Source organism: Brachionichthys hirsutus, chromosome 6 (genome assembly GCF_040956055.1).
Source record: "Brachionichthys hirsutus isolate HB-005 chromosome 6, CSIRO-AGI_Bhir_v1, whole genome shotgun sequence".
NCBI classification, from domain to species: domain Eukaryota; kingdom Metazoa; phylum Chordata; class Actinopteri; order Lophiiformes; family Brachionichthyidae; genus Brachionichthys; species Brachionichthys hirsutus.
This window is the reverse complement of record NC_090902.1, coordinates 479,055-494,923: the sequence shown is the minus strand read 5'-3', so window position 1 is coordinate 494,923 and position 15,869 is coordinate 479,055. Positions and strand designations below refer to the sequence as shown.

Below are 15,869 nucleotides of genomic sequence, written 5' to 3'. Positions count from 1 at the left end.
TGTTTGGTTCTGTTGGCTCTGTTCTATTTTGTTGGGTCTGTTGTGTTGGTTCTGTTTGGTTCTGTTGGTTCTATTTTGTTGGGTCTGTTGTGTTGGTTCTGCTTGGTTCTGTTGGTTCTGTTTGGGTCTGTTGTGTTGGTTCTGTTTGGTTCTGTTGGTTCTATTTTGTTGGGTCTGTTGTGTTGGTTCTGCTTGGTTCTGTTGGTTCTGTTGTGTTGGGTCTGTTGTGTTGGTTCTGTTTGGTTCTGTTGTGTTGGGTCTGTTGTGTTGGTTCTGTTTGGTTCTGTTGGTTCTATTTTGTTGGGTCTGTTGTGTTGGTTCTGTTCTGTGCGACTGATTGATTTGACCCAATCGTTCCCTCGGGCCTGGCGTCGTCTCCTGCCCTGAGGCTGGACCCGGGAACTGGACTTGCAGCGTTCGAGGACCGCGGGATGTTTGGACTCTTTGTTTGAGTTCTGTGTTCTGTGTTCTGCAGCTCCTCAGATGTTCTGCTGACGTTCTCCGCGGGCTTTTACTGGTTCCTCATCGTCCTGCTGGAGCGACTCCTGACCACCTTCTGGAAAATGGCGTCTGGATGATGTCATGGCGACACAGATTCTATTTTCATTCTTCGTTCCCCACAGAAACAGAAAACGGTCCAGAAAGACGGGAACGTTTGAACTCACCGTTCCTGAAGCTCCTGGAGTCGGACTGGGAGAGAGAAGGAGAGTTTCCTGTCAGTTCTAATCTCTGTCAGGTCTCCACTGCGCTGCCTCTGCACCTTCCGGGTGTCCGTAGCTCCTCCTTCATGTTTGCGTTTATGTTGGTCACTATTCAAACGGTGTTTCCGTGACGTCAGAGGGGGGCGGGCCGTTCGGTGTCACGTCAACACGACTCGTGTTTGTTTATGGTCTTGTTTACATGTATGAATGTCAGCGCTGCTCTGCATTGTTTCATTTTATCCACCAGGTGTCACTCTAGCATCGTCTGTCAAGTGACGTCATCCATCAACCAAAGCCGGGCATGAAGTGTTTCCACAGTTTAACAGCTTAGACGGCCAGTAATGTGCTCTGTCATCTATATGTAGGCTCTATGTAGGCTCTATGTCTGCTCTATGACCTGTGTCTGCTCTATGTAGGCTCTATGTCTGCTCTATGTAGGCTCTATGTCTGCTCTATGACCTGTGTCTGCTCTATGTAGGCTCTATGTCTGCTCTATGTAGGCTCTATGTCTGCTCTATGACCTGTGTCTGCTCTATGTAGGCTCTATGTCTGCTCTATGACCTGTGTCTGCTCTATGTCTGCTCTATGTAGGCTTTATGACCTGCGTCTGCTCTGTGTCTGCTCTATGTCTGCTCTATGTAGGCTCTATGACCTGCGTCTGCTCTGTGTCTGCTCTATGTCTGCTCTATGTAGGCTCTATGACCTGCGTCTGCTCTATGTCTGCTCTATGACCTGTGTCTGCTCTATGTCTGCTCTATGTAGGCTTTATGACCTGCGTCTGCTCTATGTCTGCTCTATGACCTGTGTCTGCTCTATGTCTGCTCTATGTAGGCTTTATGACCTGCGTCTGCTCTGTGTCTGCTCTATGTCTGCTCTATGTAGGCTCTATGACCTGCGTCTGCTCTGTGTCTGCTCTATGTCTGCTCTATGTAGGCTCTATGTCTGCTCTGTGACCTGTGTCTGCTCTATGTAGGCTCTATGTCTGCTCTATGACCTGTGTCTGCTCTATGTAGGCTCTATGTCTGCTCTATGACCTGTGTCTGCTCTATGTAGGCTCTATGTAGGCTCTATGACCTGCGTCTGCTCTGTAGTCTCACCCTGGACGAGGCAGCCGGTCTGTGAGCAGCTGCAGGTCCATCCGCCTGTTCCCTGTCCACCTTCGGCGCTGAAAGACAAATCCATCGTCATGTGATCAAGCGTCCACACGTCTCAGCTGGAGGCGGAGCCTAAGCAGGAACTCACGCAGAGGTCTGATGATGCTGTCGACGGCGTGGACGACGCCGTTAGTCGCCATCAGGTCGGCGTCAGCCACGGGAACCTTGTTGACGTAAACCGTGTAGTTACGCTGAAACACAGAGGCGCCGTTAAGAGACGCCGTTTAAATAAAGTTATCGAGGAGCGGGGGAGGCGGGACCGACCACGCCCAGCTCCAGCTTCTCCCCCAGCAGAGGTTGGATCCTGGTGTGAGATCCGACGCCGCCGCTGACCAGCAAGCCCTCGCCCAGGTGATACCTGAGCACACCTGACAGCTCTTGACGGTTACCTAGACGACAGACGAGGTGAGAATGATTTCAGAAGGATTCTAAGACAAATCTGTTTATTGATCGGGTTCAATTGGATCAGATACGATCCGCGTCCCCCGGCAGCGTGTCCGCGTCCCTGTCCCCGTCCCCGTCTCCGTCTCCGTCTCCGTCTCCGTCTCCGTCTCCGTCTCCGTCTCTGTCTCTGTCTCTGTCTCCGTCTCTGTCTCCGTCTCCGTGTCTGCAGCACTCAGTTTATATGAAGATGATTAAAGCTGCTTCCATCGCATCAACAAAACCGTTCGGCCCAAACAAGGAGAGCTTCCAGCGCCGCCTCAACGAGGCCGGCCCAGGTCGGCTGATCCAGCAGAACCTCACAGCAGAACCTCACAGCAGAACCTCACAGCAGAACCTCACAGCAGAACCTCACAGCGGAACCTCACAGCGGAACCTCACAGCGGAACCGCGGGTCGCCTGCACTCGTCCTTTCTCTGCTCGGCTTATAAAAGTCCTGATAAATCTCTGATCTGTTGCTAAGCGACGTCGTTTGATGATGTCATACCCCCCCCGTGTTTCCCACTCACGCATCAGCCGGCTGCGTTCGGCCGGCGGCATGGCGTTGAAGGCGTCGTCGGTCGGGGCGAAGAAGGTGAGCTGCCCCTGCCGGTTCAACAGCTCCGTCATGCCCGCCGTCTGGACGGCGCCGACCAGCAGGCTGGAACCAGGAGGAGGCGTGTTGGTTCCAGCGCCACTAAAGGTCCCTCCTCTGTCCCGAAGGGGGTCTCCGCCTCACCTGAAGCGGTCCTCTGCCTTCAGGACGTCCATGACGGTTCCCATCGGGGGGGCGAGGACTTTGTCCACGGTGAACATGGAGGCGAAGCGTCCCGTCTTGTCGTGGGCGGCGATGCAGGCGTTCTCGATGCACAGGTTCTACAAGAACAAGACGAGAACCCCCGAGAGGCAGGTGAAGACCAGCAGCAGGAACCCGGTCCGGTTCTGGTACCGTCCAGAGTCAGGACCGGAGCTCTGATCCACATCTTCTGGTCTACCTGCTCCGGAAAGACACGATTCTGGACCGCGATGGAAGCACGAGGGAACGGAGTATCCGGAAACCGATTTTACACGACGTCCCTGAACACAACACGCACGCACACACGCACACGCACACACGCACAGACACACACGCACACACACGCACACACGCACACACACACACACACACACGCACACACGCACAGACGCACACACACACACACACGCACAGACACACACGCACACACACACACACACACACACACACGCACACACACAGACACACACACACACACGCACACACACACACGCACACACACACACACACACAGACGCACACACACACGCACACACACACACACACACACACACACACACGCACACACACACGCACACACACTCCCTCTCTTTGATGGCGTCTGGAAAGACTTAGTCGTCGTGGGAAGCAGGAAGTGTGTTTTGGTCGGCAGAGATCATTACTGAGCAGAAACACGAGCCACCCACGAGTCCAGGACCCGAATCAGGACTCGGACCTGGATCAGGACTCGGATCAGGACCCAGATCAGGACCCGGGTCGCATGAAGACCCCCCGGGGACAACGGCTCTTTGTCTCCGAGACGTGGCTTTATTTACTGTCTGCTGGTGACCAGAATCAAAGTGTCCCGCGTGTCCCCATCCAGTCCGCGTCCAGTTCTTACGTTTCTGTAGACGAAGACTCGGAGCTTGAGTCCTCCCAGCGTCTCCAGCTCCTGGCCGTGGTACAGCGACTTGGAGGACAGCTGCTCCTTCACCACGTGATTGGTCAGCAGCTTCTGGAGCTCGGGCGTCATGGCCGGGCTTCCTGTTCCAGACCAGCAGGGGGCAGGAAACGAGAAAGACCCCAGCGGTTAGAGTTCCCCGCTCAACCAGAGACACGCGGCGGGGCGGGGCCCGGTTGGGTTTATACGTCACGCTCCAGTGGTTAAACGGGCGTCATGGCAACGGATGAAGAGTTTAGCGTTAATCGTTTCGGTCCGGCTCCAACAAACATGGCGGTCGAAGGTGGTCTTACCTTTGAAGGCGTCGTCCAGAGGAGCCAGCATGGTCAGAGCCTCGGAGCCCGTCAGCTGGGGGGTCAGACCGGCCTCCATGAACAGCCGCGTCGCTATGGCAACGTTTGAACCTTCAGCCAGTTCCAGCAGGACTTTAGCTTCAAGCAGTAAACAGCAAGTCAGATTACTGCGAGTACTGCAGTACTCCTGAGGAGTCATTGCGGACTCACTACCTTGTACTTCAGTCTACTGCGAGTACTACTAGTACTGTGGTAGTACCTGAGTCAGGGATCAGCAGCTCGTTGATGTAGTGGACGACCCCATTGGTTCCCAGCTGGTCCTTCAAGGTGACGATGGCCTTCCCGTTCAGGGTCACCTGGTCTCTGTCGCAGCCCACCTCCAGGGCGGTACCCTGCAGGGTCTCCATCGACACCCCGGACACGATGGACTCGGCGCACTGCATGTGTCTCAGGATGTGGTAGTTCAGCAGGTCTGAGGGGGCGGGACGGGAGGACTGGGGTCAGGGTTCTTCTAAGCGGGTCCAACGCTACGAACAGAACGGAGTCCACCTTTCAGGGCGACGGGGTCTCCCAGGATCCGGTTCAGGGTGGCCTGGGGAATCTTCTCAAAGGCCTCGTTGGTGGGAGCGAAGACGGTGTACTGGCCCTCGCTCTCCAACATGGAGGTCAGACCCGCTGCCGCCATCGCCGTCTGAAAGGCGAGCAACACAGGACGCCGTTTACGTCCGCGTTCTGATCGGACCGATCGACTGATCGGCGAGCGTACTGACGCGCAGCGTCTCCAAGTCGTCGGCGACGTCGATGATGGTGTGCACGGTGTTGGAGACGGCGGTGATGACGCGGTCGACGACGTGAACGATGCCGTTGGTGGCGTGCTGGTCGGGTTTGGTCAGGCGGGCGCAGTTCACCGTCACAATCTGAGGAGGCAACGGCCCGATCAGCGAAGCTGTCGATCGGCCCTACGCACCGGTGTCGGAGGTCGCGAGCCAATGACCCCGTTGCTGTAGTGGTGGACGTGGACGTGGAAGTCCTGGTACATGGAGGCGAAGGAGGAGCCGTGTCTCAGCTCCTCGGAGGTCAGCCGGCGGTTCACCATGTGGTAATGAAGCGCGTTGAGCAGCTCGATGTTCACGTTGCTCACCAGCGCGTCCAGGATCTCCTGCAACCACACCCACACGGTCAGCAGGGGGCCCCGTGGGGCGGCGGGGCGGGGCGGGGCGGGGCGGTACCGACCGTGGGCAGGGCAGCCCAGGCCTCGTTGCTCGGGGCGAAGAAGGTGAAACTTCCTGGTCCTTCGATCTCCTCCCTGAGTTTGGCTCGTTCGGAGTACATCTGCGTGGTGGAGGCGCCGACCACGCCCAGCGTGTTGTAGGTGTTGACCAGCGGCAGCGCTGCAAGGACCAACAGAGTGATGCTCCTGTTTCTTCCTATCTGCTCACTGGGCGTCGCCCAATGTTCATTTAGGGCGTGTCTAACTCCTTTTGAATAAACACTTTAAATACTGCATGTGGGTACAAAGCAATGCAAGAACACGTGTGTTGTGTTCAGGTTCTAACGGACATCAGAGCTCCTTTGAAGGCAGGTGTGTCTCACCTGGCGCTGCTGTTCAACCAGAACCAGAAACTTAACTCTCAACACGCCAACAGAAACGGTCCAGGTTCACGCGGTGAAGCGGTCCAGGTTCACGCGGTGAAGCGGTCCAGGTTCACGCGGTGAAGCGGTCCAGGTTCACGCGGTGAAGCGGTCCAGGTTCACGGGGTGAAGCGGTCCAGGTTCACGGGGTGAAGCGGTCCAGGTTCACGCGGTGAAGCGGTCCAGGTTCACGGGGTGAAGCGGTCCAGGTTCACGCGGTGAAGCGGTCCAGGTTCACGGGGTGAAGCGGTCCAGGTTCACGCGGTGAAGCGGTCCAGGTTCACGGGGTGAAGCGGTCCAGGTTCACGGGGTGAAGCGGTCCAGGTTCACGCGGTGAAGCGGTCCAGGTTCACGGGGTGAAGCGGTCCAGGTTCACGCGGTGAAACGGTCCAGGTTCACGCGGTGAAGCGGTCCAGGTTCACGCGGTGAAGCGTTCCAGGTTCACGCGGTGAAACATTTTCTGTTTCTGGTTCAGTTAAGCTACTTCCTTCTACTTTAAATGACATAAATTAGGAAGCGTCGGTTCCTGAAGGGTCGGAGGTCGTACCTGCAGGACATCCTCTCTCTCCAGGGATCTTCTCATAACCAGGACAGCATTCATAGGTGATGACCCTGCAGCGGGAAACGGAAGATGTTCCACATCACTGATGTGTTTGAGGAGCATGGGAGCTCCTAGCGTTTTGCTGCTAACAACACATTTGGTTGTAACTAGGCGTCAGTGGCCGGGCCCCCCTGCTGGTAACAGGAAGCAAGTCCTGAGGGACATACAAGACAGGACTTGCCGTTCCTGGGTGTTCCCGAACGCAACATATGGGGCACAGGAAGTGAAGGGCGTGACGATTCGGAGCTAGCTTAAGCCAATCGGTGTCCGACTGTTAGAGTCTGTCTCCGCATGCAAGGTGAGACGAAGCCGGTCGGAGGACGTTCGGCCTCGAGGTCTCGGATCGGAGAGGCTCCTTTAACAAAATCAAGTTGAACATCTGGAGACGGAAAAAGCCAAACCTCCCAGAGCCCCCGCCTCCCAGAGCCCCCGCCGCCCAGAGCCCCCGCCGCCTCGCACCGTCGGCAGGAGAATGTAAACAGATGGAGACCGGCTACTGAGACGCGCGGCCCCGTCCACACACTGGACTGATTATCGGACCAGATGGAAACTCTGCATATAAACAAAGATGGCCGCCGTGGACGTCTGACCAAATAAACAAGGTTTATTGGCGAGACGCTCGGCAGAAGTCAAAGCGGAGACATTCTCTGGATCGTCCTTCATCCTGGTTTCGGTCCAACATGAAAAGACTCCGAAACACTCCAGAAGAGACTAACAGACGTACTCTTCCTGTTCAGGGAGGAGCAACAGGACCTCCAACCAACGGCCTCATCAGCTCCTATTTTAACTTGGAGCTGATGGAGGAGAGCAGAAAGCAGAAGTTTTCTCTCGGGCTGGAATGGTCACATGTTTAACGTCATCCAATCAGATTCTAGATCTCCGTGTTCAGTTCTTCTCAGGATGCTGATGGGCTGCTCATTTTAACAGAACCGCCTACAGGTTCTGGACCAGGCTGTCTGGTTCTGGTGCTGCTTTCGGGTCCTTCTCTCTGTCTCGGTTAGGGCTACAACCCAACATGGCTGCTTTTGGGTGATGAACTGATGCTAATGGCGTTAGCATGTTGGATCATGGATTCCCAGTCAGAAACGGTTTCGTTTTCCGACTGGAGCTTGTGGAGAGTCTGACGGCTCGGGGGGGAGGAAGGGGGAGGAGAGTTATGGGTCTTCCTTCTGCTGACCTCTGACCCCTGATCCCCGTCCACAGAGACTCGCTAGCACACAAACAGAGGACAAAGACGCCTCACACAGGTCAACCTCGAACGTCCCCCACCATCCGTCCACAGACGGGGACTGTTTGCGTCCGTTAGCAGCTTCACTTCCTCAAACTTCCCCTTTTTTCAGTTTCCTGTTCGGAGCTGAAAGAATCCGTTGATTCGAGGCTGCGTTCAACGACCTCGAGCAGTTCTGCTCCGCAGCTTTTCATTAAGACGCATATTCTGACTGTAGTTTAAAATCTACACATCTCAGAACATTATTGATTAGCATGACAACAGCTAACTCAAGTAGAATGCTAAACTACCACACATCTCCTTCGTAGCATGTACAGCTAATGTTAGCTATATCAGCAGTCATCACAATAGTTCCCCAGGTTCAGATTTCATATCGAAAGTTAGCGTATGTCATCTAGCATTGCTAATGTTAGCCAATGACAGCTATCATCACTTCAGTTGGCTAATTTCAGCTAGTATTGCTAAAGTTATGTCATTTAAATCATCATAGCAAGAGTTAGCTAATCCCACTTATTAAAGTAAAACAGCTTAAATCAGCTAGGACTGCGCTAACCATTGTGACTAGCGCCTTCCACCAACAGCTACATTTAAAATGAGGCGTTAACAACTGAGTCATGATCTGTGTTTCGTCTTCAAGGTGTTAGCTTAGCATCTCGGTAGCAGTGATGGCACCCGATATTCCTTAGCAACACGCTATTTAGCACCGAAAACAGCCTGAATGATGATTTTTTTAAATGCATTTCTGTTTTTCGAGTCGCTGTAAACCGGAGCACGCCTGAACGCACCACGCCGGCGCTGCTGTCAGTGTGGTTTTCCACTCGGGCCCGTGTCGTTCGTGTTTACTCTCCTCTGGGGTGGACTGGTGTGAAACCATTAGCAGGAATGCGTGCATCACAGTGACCCACTTAGCTCCACAGAGCTGCTACTGCTCAAAACCGATCACGTGACCATCTAGAAAGACGTCCCCGGAATGAGCCCTGGGGTTCCCCAGCAGGGTCTGTCTTCGGGGGTAAACTGACACCGATGGCTCTAACAGACTTTCTTCTTTGGGGGTTATGTAAGAGGTGAGGACACCCGGAGAGGGACATTCCTCCTCCAGTGGGACCGAAGCGAAACGGATCGGCGTGGGCGGCGAGGCTCGGGCGGCGAGGCTCGGACTCACGTGGGCTTTCCACAGATCTTGCGATGGTACCACTGTTTGCAGTTGGTGAAATACTTCTTTTTGGTGCCCTTGAGCTGCTGCATGGCGCAAACATTCGGCCTGAAAGACGAGAGGGGCAAAGATTAGACAGAAACACAGAAGTCCTAATGGCTCTGAAAGTTCCCATGGCCTTGAACACCCCTCAGTTGCCAGGATCGGGCACAGATTGTTATTATTTATTAACGCTTTAAATGGCAGCTTCGCTTTGGGTTGGTTTATTCCTTTTCAACCATTAAGCTCAAAATGAGCTGGAATGACGTGTGGCGTTCAAGTCTGTGGGAGATTTCCATTCATTTCTTCAGCCTGCAAATCCTGGTCCTGAATCTTCTGGTAATGACATTATGAACGAGGCGTTCAAGGACAGGGAAGTGTGGGAATTGTGAATGACCCCCATCAAAACCAGAACTTTTTAGATAAAGTGCGTGTGTGTGTGTGTGTGTGTGCGTGTGCGTGTGTGAGTGGGGGGGGACGACGACAAAGAAAATGAACGGAAAGAAAAGGGAAATGAACAAGGATTATTTAAAAGTTCTTTCCATCTTCAGTTCGATATATTTGTTGTGTATTTATTAAAAGCCTTTCTTTCATGTCTTCATTATGATTAACATATTTTATTATTTAAACAAGCAAATATTATTAATTGATTTTTTATTGTGAGATCACTTTATTATTTTGCAGTCATTAATCAAACTTTAATCTGTAAAATAAACGTTTTGTTTTTCTCCTCAGGATGAGTCCACCTTAACCTGACCGGAGAGTTTAAGGTGGACTGGAGAGAATTGGATCTGCAGCTGCTGCAGGCACAGAAATATTAATCGATATCTGCACCAGTCCTGATGACATCATCACCGTTCGATCGGATGTTCTAGTAGACGTTAAAAACATGAAGGGAAGAGAAACCAGTCCGCTCTGGACCTGGTTCGGTTCCAATAGACTCACCCCTGCTGGCGGCCTCTGATCCGGCTGTGCTGCAGGACAGCCTGGTATGGGGACCGGGCTACAGAAACATTCAGAACCAGGGTCAGACCCAGACCCAGGACCAGGACCAGGTCACACACGTTCATCTTCACTGGTGAGAGTTCTGCTCTCTTCAGCAAGACCTTCTCCTGGAGCCGCTTTATAAAGTCCAGGGGAGGGGAGGGGGCGGAGAGGGAGGAGACAGAGGGAAAACGTGCAGATGTTCAGACAGAAAGACGTTTAAATTGTCCCACAGAGGCCACCGTGCTCAGAACAAACCCTTTGATTATAACTGTGATCAGCTTTGATTGTTCCTGCAGTCAGTGAAGGTGATCGATAATCTGGTTCGGTTCTTGATGTTCCATAGAAACTATATTAGCGGCTCGGCAGCGCCTCTAGTGGTCACAGTTATAGAGCAGTAAAACACGAGCTCTCCTCTGGCGCCCCCGTGCGGCCGAACATCGACACTGTATGTCATCCCATCAATAAATAAACCTGGACTTCTGTAACGAGGTTATATTTCATTAAGAAATATGTGGTGTTGCTAAGCTAACAGATGCTAACAGACATGTCGGCGTGTTAACATCATCCACCAACCAATCAGATCAGCTGATTGGTTTTAATAGAACCAATCAGATCAGCTGATTGGTTGGTGGATCTGAAGCGGTGGAACCAGTCTGACTCCGCTCGGGATGGTTTCGTAGTTTTAATAGAAACTTTATGATATTTTTGTAGTTTTAATAGAAACTTTATTATTTTTGTCATTTTAATAGAAACGTAATGATAGTTTTGTAGTTTTAATAGAAACGTTATGATAGTTTTGTAGTTTTAATAGAAACTTTGATAGTTTTGTAGTTTTAAAAGAAACGTTATTATTTTTGTCGTTTTAATAGAAACTTTGATAGTTTTGTAGTTTTAATATAAACGTTATTTTTTTGTAGTTTTAATAGAACCGTTATGATAGTTTTGTAGTTTTAATAGAAACTTTGATAGTTTTGTAGTTTTAATGGAAACTGTATTATTTTTGTCGTTTTAATAGGAACTTTGATAGTTTTGTAGTTTTAATAGAAACGTTATTTTTTTGTAGTTTTAATAGAACCGTTATGATAGTTTTGTAGTTTTAATAGGAAGTACAAGGTGTGGTTTTAGTGGCTCATGTTTCTGGAAAGCTCTCCTTTATATTTCCCGTGATGGAAACTAACAACTGCTGCTACCTGACCTGTTCGCCATCAGTTTGGCTCCACCCACTGCTCCACCTGAACATCAGGTATCAGTTACTGATGCGTTCAGGGGCTGTTTGAAGACTCCCGATTCAAATCTAACAGACACTGAATCCGATGAAGGAGCCGAGATCAGTTACTGACAAACTGAAACGTGATCAATAAAAAACGTTTTAAACATAAAGACGTGTTTGATGAAGCTCTGCGCTCAGCAGCTTGAGATCAGGCTTATATTTCCTGGAGCACTTGAACGCAGCATGGCCTATAATCAGAGATCGTCTACAGAGAAGTTGAGCCGCTCTCTTGTCCGGCACAATTATAATACCCTAAATGTTTCGGATTGTTACGGATTGATTGATTGACTGATTGATTGATTGATTGATTGATTGACACATCACAGACGCTTCAGATGAATGCGGCCTCCGAATGAACAGATGTGAGGTTGAACTTTAAAGGATTGAATCCACCATTTCCAAAGATCGATGAGAGTGAGACCTCCCTCTTCCGGTCTCACCTTTGCAGCGGTCCTCAGGTGAGACAGGTGAGACAGGTGACATCCGAGCAGACAGCAGCTGTCAGTGGCTCCGCTCTGTATTTACTCTTCATCCCGGCTCCACCGGTCCCGGGCGGGTCTGGTGAACCATGCAGGTCCAGATCCCGGACGACTCGGTGTTCACGTCGTTCAGAGACCAGTGTCTGGCCTCTGACGGGTGGCTCAGCCGCTACAACAAGGGCGGCGTGACGGTGTGGACCAGCGCGGAGGACGGCGCCAGCGTGCACAAGGTCAAGGTGAGCGGCGCACCTGGGCGCGCCCTCGGGGCCGCGTCACGACCGCTCGGGTGGCTGTAAACGGAAAGTCAGAACTTATTATTGATTATCATTATCAATAATCCCGAGGCTCATGGATCAGGCCCGCCTTTATCAACTGAGTGCTTTCACTGACGTCACTGATGTTCGAGAACCGTGACGTCAGTCACCAATAAATCATGCCTTGCTCAGCGGGTCCTGGTCCCGGCCAGCTTGTCTCGGATCGGCCGTCAGTTCCTGCAGGGGAAAGACGAGCCGCGTGTTGAAAGATTCAGGGGGGGGGGGGGGCATAACGCTGGAAACCCGAGGACGGCGACGTGCGTGCGTGCGTGCGTGCGTGCGTGTGTGTGTGCGCGCGTGCGTGGTTCCATGACCATGAATCCGATCCAGATCTAGAATTCATCCTGATGATGTGAACAGAGAAAGCAGAGTCGCCGCCTGTTGGACGACACCTGTGGTGCAGGTGTGCCCAACGCGTCAGCTGATCAGGCTGGCTGATGATGTCACCTCCCTGTCGTTGGGAGCTGCTTTTATGACGTCATCATCTGCGTTATCAGCCAGAATCAATAACTCATCAGCAGCGAGTCGGGTTCTTTCTCAGGTGTCTCAAACAGGGCGGAGCCAGTGACCAGGTCGTTAGTGTTTGATGCACTGTGTTAGCTTCTAAGCTAAGTGTTGCTAAAACAATTCACGTATCAGGTGTGAAGATGGGCCTCATCATGTCTCTAGTACAAAAACACGTTTAGGTACCGGTAATTAAATCTCAGACCAAAACTAACTTGAAGTACCTGATATGCTAATTAGCTGACTTTTCTTAAAGACAGATGAGATGTTGATTCTTTAGCCAAAAGGCTAAAGGGGAGCTGCTAGCTTAGCTCAAAAAGGAGCAACTTGACTGTGTCTTGTGTTTAGCATGTAGCACAGAGTTACTTCAAACCAGCTAACTGCATTATGGTTGTTAGCTTAGCTGCATTATCAGTTTATGTTTCACACTGAGCAGCTAGCTAGCGTTGCTGGTTTAGTGTTGTCCAATAAGGTTAGTTAACCTAGTTTACCGCGAGGAGGTGGTTAGCCTGTCGCTAGCAGCAGGTGTAGGTGACGCGACGCTGTATGAATGATTAACGCCGCAGTCGAGCCGCTGATTGAGTTACACGGAGAGACATCCGATAACTGCGGCTCAGCGTAGCGATTAGCGCGGCTGAGAAAGAGACAAGATGGATACCCTGTGGAGTATTTATACATCAGTGTTCTCTGTTTGAACACAAATGTATGAATCAAGACAGCCTGTCAGCTAGTTAGCTAACACGCTAACGCTAACATGACAACACAGACTGTAAACCAGCAGAACATGACAGCCAATCACAGAGCAGGGCAAACGCACAGGAAGCAGGAAGTCTGAATGAGGTGGACGGGTGACGTCATAGAAGAAGAAGGGACAGGAAGTACAAACAGCACAACAGGAAGCGTGCTCTGTGCCGGATGGATCGTGTGATCGATCGTCTTTGTCTGACTCTCAGATGAGGACGGCGTGTAAAGACGTGACGGCCGAGACGCTGTATGACGTTGTCCATGACACCAGCTACCGCAGGAAGTGGGACACCAACATGATCGACACCTACGACATCGGCCGCTTGACGGCTAACGCCGACGTCGGATATTACGCCTGTCAGTTCAGGGCGGCTGTCGGAGGTACAGGTGAGACGCCGGGCTCAGGTGCGTCTCTGACGACGTGTTGTGTTTGAAGGGCGATGTCCTCGGCCTCTGAAGAACAGAGACTTCGTGACGCTGCGCTCGTGGCTTCCTCTCGGCGGCGACTACCTGATCATCAACTACTCCGTCAAGCATCCGGTGAGCATCGACGGTAAACGCTGTCGTCTTAAAACTCGCCGTCTACACGCCAACAGCGCAAAGCAGGACTCGCACGCCAGCAGGTGGCGCTGCTAGGGTACCTGAATATTGGTTTGGCCCAGTCCTCGGATGGGACAGGTGTAGTTTGAGGCAGGTGAGGCTCCATGGACACAGACAGGAGAAGCTACAGTCCTCCCGCCTGCCACCAGGGGGCACCAGGCTCCGGTGGAGGTGGACCTGGTCTGGGTGGCTTGATCAGAACCTCTGAACCAGAACCCTGCAGGTCTGGAGATCAGATTCCCAGAGGAACTGAACCCTCCTGGCTCGCTTTGGCCCGGGTTCAACTCCCTCAATCAAATTAACCCTTTAATTCCGCGCATCTCTTAGCAACACCCTCCCAAGAAGGACTGCGTCAGAGCCGTGTCCCTCCTGACTGGATACCTGATCCAGTCCAACGGGGCCAACTCCTCCACCCTCTACTACCTGACCCAGATGGACCCCAGAGGTGAGGCGTGGCCTGAGCCCCACACGGGTCCGGCCCTGGGTCTAACGTTCCGTCTGGTCCTCTCCTGCAGGATCGTTGCCAAAGTGGGTCGTGAACAGAGTCTCTCAGTTTGTGGCTCCGAAGGTGAAGAGAACCTCCTCGTGTTCCTCGAGACGACTTGTGTCTGTCCCTCACGGGATCCTCCCTCTCTGTCTCCGTCCTCCCAGGCGATGAGGAAGATCTACAAGGCGTCGTTGAAGTATCCGGAGTGGAAGCGGAAGCACGAGCCCGGCCTGAAGCCGTGGGTGTTCCCGGAGCAGAACGTCCTGCCGTGCGTCAGCGTGGCCGAGCTGGCGGTCCAGCGGGCCGACTCCCTGGAGAACATCGACGAGAGCGGCCTGAGCGAGGACAAGGCGGCGCAGAGCGACGACGAAGAGGCGTAGACCCTGGACGGACCCCCCCCCCCCCCCCGTGTTCGTTGCTTTGTGTGTGTCCGGCTGACCGCAGACTCTTTTATCGCTTCTTCTTCTGTAAATATTTCGGGACCCAACTCACCTGGCAGGTGTTCGCTGGCTCAGGGGGAGGTGGGCGGAGTCATCTGAGATTGAGCAACACGAGGCTTATTATCCTGGATTCACACATTTAAAACAAATCTTATTCCTCAATTAGAACCAAATTTAAGATTTCATAAGAAATAAACATTTCGGGCGGACATCTGTCGTCTTCTTCCTCTTATCCGGGGACGGGTCGCGGCTCGGTGGTGAGCTCGGACCACACGGTGGCGCTGTGGTTAAATGTCAGGTCTCTGTGCAGGTCGCTCTACGTCTGTGACCGAGCTGCAGCAGAATAATTCCTGAGTTTATGATGTAGAGATGACCGGAGCTCCTCCCCCTGCTCCTCCTCCCCCTCCTGCTCCTCCCCCTGCTCCTCCTGCTCCTCCTGCTCCTCCTGCTCCTCCTCCTCCCAGGACGGAACCTTCTTGTCCACCTACATCCTGAAGAATGCCGCTGGCCTCCGCTCCGCTCCGCTCTCTATTGTTCCAGCCACTTCCTGTTTCCTCTCTGGTTGCTGCTTGGATGGCGAGGAGGAAACGCCCGCTGCTCCCGGGACAGGATGTGTCCGCTGACAACTTCCTGCCTGAGCTGAAGGACTCCTCTCGAGGTCCCGATGGTTCTGCTGCCCCCATTAAAGGGGCAGTCTGGGGGTTCATGTTTATTGATCAGAGCCAGTCATTAGTCCATTTTACCAGAACAGAACGACACCAAACCAAGTAGGAATGATGTGCCGGTATTTGTTAAATAAAAATAAGTGCTGAGTCACCATGACGAGACCCCGCCCCTTTAAGGTTAAGTTCAGGGTCCTTTTGGCTGGTTTCAGATTTTAGCGTGGATGTTAGAGTGGTGACGTTCTGGATCAGGAACCACCCACAGGTTCTGGATCAGGAACCACCTACGGGTTCTGGATCAGGCTCCACCTGCAGGTTCTGTATCAGGAACCACCTGTGGGTTCTGGATTCTTTCTGTTAAGAATCATTGTTCATATTTTGTTTATTTCAGTTCTATTAAACAACTTTCTTTCCTTTTTCGATGA

The 15,869-nt window shown here is 52.4% G+C and overlaps 2 protein-coding genes across 2 annotated transcripts; one reads left to right on the top strand and one right to left on the bottom strand.

Annotated features, from left to right (window-relative positions):
- Positions 1–511: 511 nt before the first annotated feature.
- Positions 512–10,027, bottom strand: tgfbi (transforming growth factor, beta-induced). The gene is made up of 17 exons (XM_068740144.1): positions 9,903–10,027; positions 8,928–9,026; positions 6,484–6,548; positions 5,538–5,695; positions 5,299–5,463; positions 5,075–5,221; positions 4,854–4,995; positions 4,564–4,776; positions 4,305–4,442; positions 3,952–4,094; positions 3,015–3,151; positions 2,806–2,936; positions 2,120–2,244; positions 1,944–2,046; positions 1,799–1,866; positions 666–690; positions 512–570 (listed from the first exon to the last, which is right to left on the bottom strand). The coding sequence occupies exons 1-17, from the start codon at positions 10,025–10,027 to the stop codon at positions 512–514; spliced, it is 2,043 nt and encodes a 680-aa protein (XP_068596245.1).
- Positions 10,028–11,782: 1,755 nt separating this feature from the next.
- stard15 (StAR-related lipid transfer (START) domain containing 15) lies at positions 11,783–14,722 on the top strand. Its single transcript, XM_068740629.1, has 6 exons — positions 11,783–11,929; positions 13,465–13,612; positions 13,692–13,795; positions 14,183–14,300; positions 14,371–14,423; positions 14,507–14,722. Exons 1-6 carry the CDS (start codon positions 11,783–11,785, stop codon positions 14,720–14,722), a joined length of 786 nt encoding a protein of 261 aa, XP_068596730.1.
- The last annotated feature ends 1,147 nt before the right edge of the window (positions 14,723–15,869 follow it).

Excerpts from the sequence above, each read along its gene's own strand:
- tgfbi (XM_068740144.1), bottom strand. The coding sequence starts at position 10,027 with ATGAACGTGTGTGACCTGGTCCTGGTCCTGGGTCTGGGTCTGACCCTG. Across the intron at positions 6,549-8,927 it reads AAGATCTGTGGAAAGCCCAC|GGTCATCACCTATGAATGCT; the intron begins GTGAGTCCGAGC and ends TTCCCGCTGCAG. Across the intron at positions 5,464-5,537 it reads CCTGGGCTGCCCTGCCCACG|GAGATCCTGGACGCGCTGGT; the intron begins GTCGGTACCGCC and ends GTGTGGTTGCAG.
- stard15 (XM_068740629.1), top strand. The coding sequence starts at position 11,783 with ATGCAGGTCCAGATCCCGGACGACTCGGTGTTCACGTCGTTCAGAGAC. Across the intron at positions 13,613-13,691 it reads CGACGTCGGATATTACGCCT|GGCGATGTCCTCGGCCTCTG; the intron begins GTCAGTTCAGGG and ends TTGTGTTTGAAG. Across the intron at positions 13,796-14,182 it reads ACTACTCCGTCAAGCATCCG|CAACACCCTCCCAAGAAGGA; the intron begins GTGAGCATCGAC and ends CGCATCTCTTAG.